At 37.3% G+C, this 5,000-nt stretch overlaps 2 protein-coding genes across 2 annotated transcripts in view; both read left to right on the forward strand. All coding sequences in view use genetic code 11, as the record gives it.

Moving 5' to 3' along the window:
• Positions 1-4,830, forward strand: part of ycf2 — a 6,855-nt gene extending 2,025 nt beyond the window's left edge. The window contains exon 1 of the mRNA in view: positions 1-4,830. This exon is cut by the window's left edge and continues 2,025 nt beyond it. Coding sequence (YP_009046957.1) covers positions 1-4,830 — 4,830 coding nt within the window.
• A 136-nt stretch (positions 4,831-4,966) lies between these two features.
• ycf15 overlaps positions 4,967-5,000 on the forward strand; it is a 234-nt gene continuing 200 nt past the window's right edge. The window contains exon 1 of the mRNA in view: positions 4,967-5,000. This exon is cut by the window's right edge and continues 200 nt beyond it. Coding sequence (YP_009046958.1) covers positions 4,967-5,000 — 34 coding nt within the window.

Consider the following 5,000-nt stretch of genomic DNA (forward strand, 5'->3'; position numbering starts at 1 on the left):
TATGAAGAAAATGAATCTTTTTATCGAAGGATCAGAAAAAATTGGGTCCGGATCTCCTGCGGGAATTATTTTGAAGATCCAAAACCAAAAAGAGTGGTATTTGCTAGCAACAACATAATGGAGGCAGTCAATCAATATAGATTGATCCGAAATCTGATTCAAATCCAATTCCAATATAGTCCCTATGGGTACATAAGAAATGTATTGAATCGATTCTTTTTAATGAAGAGACCTGATCGCAACTTCGAATATGGAATTCAAAGGGATCTAATAGGAAATGATACTCTGAATCATAGAACTATAATGAAAGATACGATCAACCAACATTTATCGAATTTGAAAAAGAGTCAGAAGAAATGGTTCGCTCCTCTTATTTTTCTTTCTCGAACCGAGAGATCCATAAATCGGGATCCTAATGCATATAGATACAAATGGTCCAATGGGAGCAAGAATTTCCAGGAGCATTTGAAACATTTCGTTTCTGAGCGGAAGAGCCGTTTTCAAGTAGTGTTCGATCGATTATGTATTAATCAATATTCGATTGATTGGTCTGAGGTTATTGATAAAAAAGATTTTTCTAAGTCACTTCGTTTCTTTTTGTCCAAGTTACTTCGTTTTTTGTCCAAGTTACTTCTCTTTTTGTCTAACTCACTTCCTTTTTTCTTTGTGAGTTTCGAGAATATCCCCATTCATAGGTCTGAGATCCACATCTATGAATTGAAAGGTCCGAACGATCAACCCTGCAATCAGTTGTTAGAATCAATAGGTCTTCAAATCGTTCATTTTAAAAAATTGAAACCCTTTTTATTGGATGATCATAATACTTCTCAAAAATCGAAATTCTTGATCAATGGAGGAACAATATCACCATTTTTGTTCAATAAGATACCAAAGTGGATGATTGACTCATTCCATACTAGAAAGAATCGCAGGAAATCTTTTGATAACACGGATTCCTATTTCTCAATCGTATCCCACGATCAAGACAATTGGCTGAATCCCGTGAAACCATTTCAGAGAAGTTCATTGATATCTTCTTTTTCTAAAGCAAATCGACTTCGATTCTTGAATAATCCACATCACTTCTGCTTCTATTGTAACAAAAGATTCCCTTTTTATGTGGAAAAGGCCCGTCTCAATAATTCTGATTTTACGTATGGACAATTCCTCACTATCTTGTTCATTCACAACAAAATATTTTCTTCGTGTGGTGGTAAAAAAAAACATGCTTTTTTGGAGAGAGATACTATTTCACCTTCGTCAATCGAGTCACAGGTATCTAACATATTCATATCTAACAATTTTCCACAAAGTGGTGACGAAAGGTATAACTTGTACAAATCTTTCCATTTTCCAATTCGATCCGATCCATTAGTTCGTAGAGCTATTTACTCGATTGCAGACATTTCTGGAACACCTCTAATAGAGGGACAAAGAGTAAATTTGGAAAGAACGTATTGTCAAACTCTTTCAGATATGAATCTATCCGATTCAGAAGAGAAGAGCTTGCATCAGTATCTCAATTTCAATTCAAACGTGGGTTTGATTCACACTCCATGTTCTGAGAAATATTTACAGAGGAAAAAACGGAGTCTTTGCCTAAAAAAATGCGTTGACAAAGGGCAGATGGATAGAACCTTTCAACGAGATAGTGCTTTTTCAACTCTCTCAAAATGGAATCTATTCCAAACATATATGCCATGGTTCTTTACTTCGACAGGGTACAAATATCTAAATTTGATATTTTTAGATATTTTTTCAGACCTATTGCGGATACTAAGTAGCAGTCAAAAATTTGTATCCATTTTTCATGATATTATGTATGGATTAGATATATCATGGCGAATTCTTCAGAAAAAATTGTGTCTTCCACAAAGGAATCTGATAAGTGAGATTTCGAGTAAGCCTTTACATAATCTTCTTCTGTCCGAAGAAATGATTCATCGAAATAATGAGTCATCGTTGATATCGACACATCTGAGATCGCCAAATGTTCGTGAGGTCCTCTATTCAATCCTTTTCCTTCTTCTTGTTGCTGGATATATCGTTCGTACACATCTTCTCTTTGTTTCCCGAGCCTATAGTGAGTTACAGACAGAGTTCGAAAAGATCAAATCTTTGATGATTCCATCATACATGATTGAGTTGCGAAAACTTCTGGATAGGTATCCTACATCTGAACAGAATTCTTTCTGGTTAAAGAATCTTTTTCTAGTTGCTCTGGAACAATTAGGAGATTGTCTAGAAGAAATACGGGGTTCTGGCGGCAACATGCTATGGGGTGGTGATCCCGCTTATGGGGTCAAATCAATACGTTCTAAGAAGACAGATTTGAAAATAAACTTCATCGATCTCATAAGTATCATACCAAATCCCATCAATCGAATCACTTTTTCGAGAAATACGAGACATCTAAGTCATACAAGTAAAGACATCTATTCATTGATAAGAAAAAGAAAAAACGTGAGCGGTGATTGGATTGATGATAAAATAGAATCCTGGGTCGCGAACAGTGATTCGATTGATGATAAAGAAAGAGAATTCTTGGTTCAGTTCTCCACCTTAAGGGCAGAAAAAAGGATCGATCAAATTCTATTGAGTCTGACTCATAGTGATCATTTATCAAAGAATGACTCTGGTTATCAAATGATTGAACAACCGGGAACAATTTACTTACGATACTTAGTTGACATTCATAAAAAGTATCTAATGAATTATGAGTTCAATACATCCTGTTTAGCAGAAAGACGGATATTCCTTGCTCATTATCAGACAATCACTTATTCACAAACTTCGTGTGGGGCTAATAGTTTTCATTTCCCGTCTCATGGAAAACCCTTTTCGCTCCGCTTAGCCCTATCCCCCTCTAGGAGTATTTTAGTGATAGGTTCTATAGGAACCGGACGATCCTATTTGGTCAAATACCTAGCGACAAACTCCTATGTTCCTTTCATTACAGTATGTCTGAACAAGTTCCTGGATAACAAGCCGAAAGGTTTTTTTCTTGATGATATCGATATTGATGATAGTGACGATATTGATGCTAGTAACGATATTGATCGTGAACTTGATACGGAGCTGGAGCTTCTAACTATGATGAATGCGCTAACTATGGATATGATGTCGGAAATAGACCTATTTTATATCACCCTTCAATTCGAATTAGCAAAAGCAATGTCTCCTTGCATAATATGGATTCCAAACATTCATGATCTTGATGTGAATGAGTCGAATTACTTAGCCCTCGGTCTCTTGGTGAACTCTCTCTCCAGGGATTGTGAAAGATGTTCCACTAGAAATAGTCTTGTTATTGCTTCGACTCATATTCCCCAAAAAGTGGATCCCGCTCTAATAGCCCCGAATAAATTAAATACATGCATTAAAATAAGAAGGCTTCTTATTCCACAACAACGAAAGCACTTTTTCACTCTTTCCTATACTAGGGGATTTCACTTGGAAAAGAAAATGTTCCATACTAATGGATTCGAGTCCATAACCATGGGTTCCAGTGCACGAGATCTTGTAGCACTTACCAATGAGGCCTTATCAATTAGTATTACACAGAAGAAATCAATTATAGACACTAATACAATTAGATCTGCTCTTCATAGACAAACTTGGGATTTGCGATCCCAGGTAAGATCGGTTCAGGATCATGGGATCCTTTTCTATCAGATAGGAAGGGTTGTTGCACAAAATGTACTTATAAGTAATTGCCCCATAGATCCTATATCTATCTATATGAAGAAGAAATCATGTAACGAAGGGGATTCTTATTTGTACAAATGGTACTTCGAACTTGGAACGAGCATGAAGAAATTCACGATACTTCTTTATCTTTTGAGTTGTTCTGCCGGATCGGTCGCTCAAGACCTTTGGTCTCTACCCGGACCCGATGAAAAAAATAGGATCACTTCTTATGGATTCATTGAGAATGATTCGGATCTATTTCATGGCCTATTAGAAGTGCAAGGCGCTTTGGTGGGATCCTCACGGACAGAAAAAGATTGCAGTCAGTTTGATAATGATCGAGTGACATTGCTTTTTCGCTCCGAACCAAGGGATCCCTTATATATGATGCAAGATGGATCTTGTTCTATCGTTGATCAGAGATTTCTCTATGAAAAATACGAATCGGAGTTTGAAGAAGGGGAAGGAGAAGCAGTCCTCGACCCGGAACAGATAGAGGAGGATTTATTCAATCACATAGTTTGGGCTCCTAGAATATGGCGCCCTCGGGGCTTTCTATTTGATTGTATCGAAAGGCCTAATGAATTGGGATTTCCCTATTTGGCCGGGTCATTTCGGGGCAAGCGGATCATTTATGATGAAAAGTATGAGCTTCAAGAGAATGATTCGGAGTTCTTGCAGAGCGGAACCATGCAGTACCAGAGACGAGATAGGTCTTCCAAAGAACAAGGCTTTTTTAGAATAAGCCAATTCATTTGGGACCCCGCAGATCCACTCTTTTTCCTATTCAAAGATCAGCCCTTTGTCTCTGTGTTTTCACATCGAGAATTCTTTGCAGATGAAGAGATGTCAAAGGGGCTTCTTACTTCCCAAACAGATCCTCCTACATCTATATATAAACGCTGGTTTATCAAGAATACGCAAGAAAAGCACTTCGAATTGTTGATTCAGCGCCAGAGATGGCTTAGAACCAATAGTTCATTATCTAATGGATTTTTCCGTTCTAATACTCTATCCGAGAGTTATCAGTATTTATCAAATCTGTTCCTATCTAACGGAACGCTAGTGGATCGAATGACAAAGACATTGTTGAAAAAAAGATGGCTTTTTCCGGATGAAATGAAAATAGGATTCATGTAATGTAACAGGAGAAAGGTTTCCCATTACTTAGCCGGAAAGATATGTGTCCATGAAATAGGGATTAAGTGGAACGGAATTGACTGGGTGGTAGAGTTGTAGAAACACCTGTTTCTTCCACTTAGCTCCATGGAACAATATGCTACGACGGAAACATGGAAGAATTGAAATCT

The sequence above is a fragment of the chloroplast genome of Raphanus sativus, assembly GCF_000801105.2.
Source record: "Raphanus sativus chloroplast, complete genome".
Lineage (NCBI taxonomy): Eukaryota > Viridiplantae > Streptophyta > Magnoliopsida > Brassicales > Brassicaceae > Raphanus > Raphanus sativus.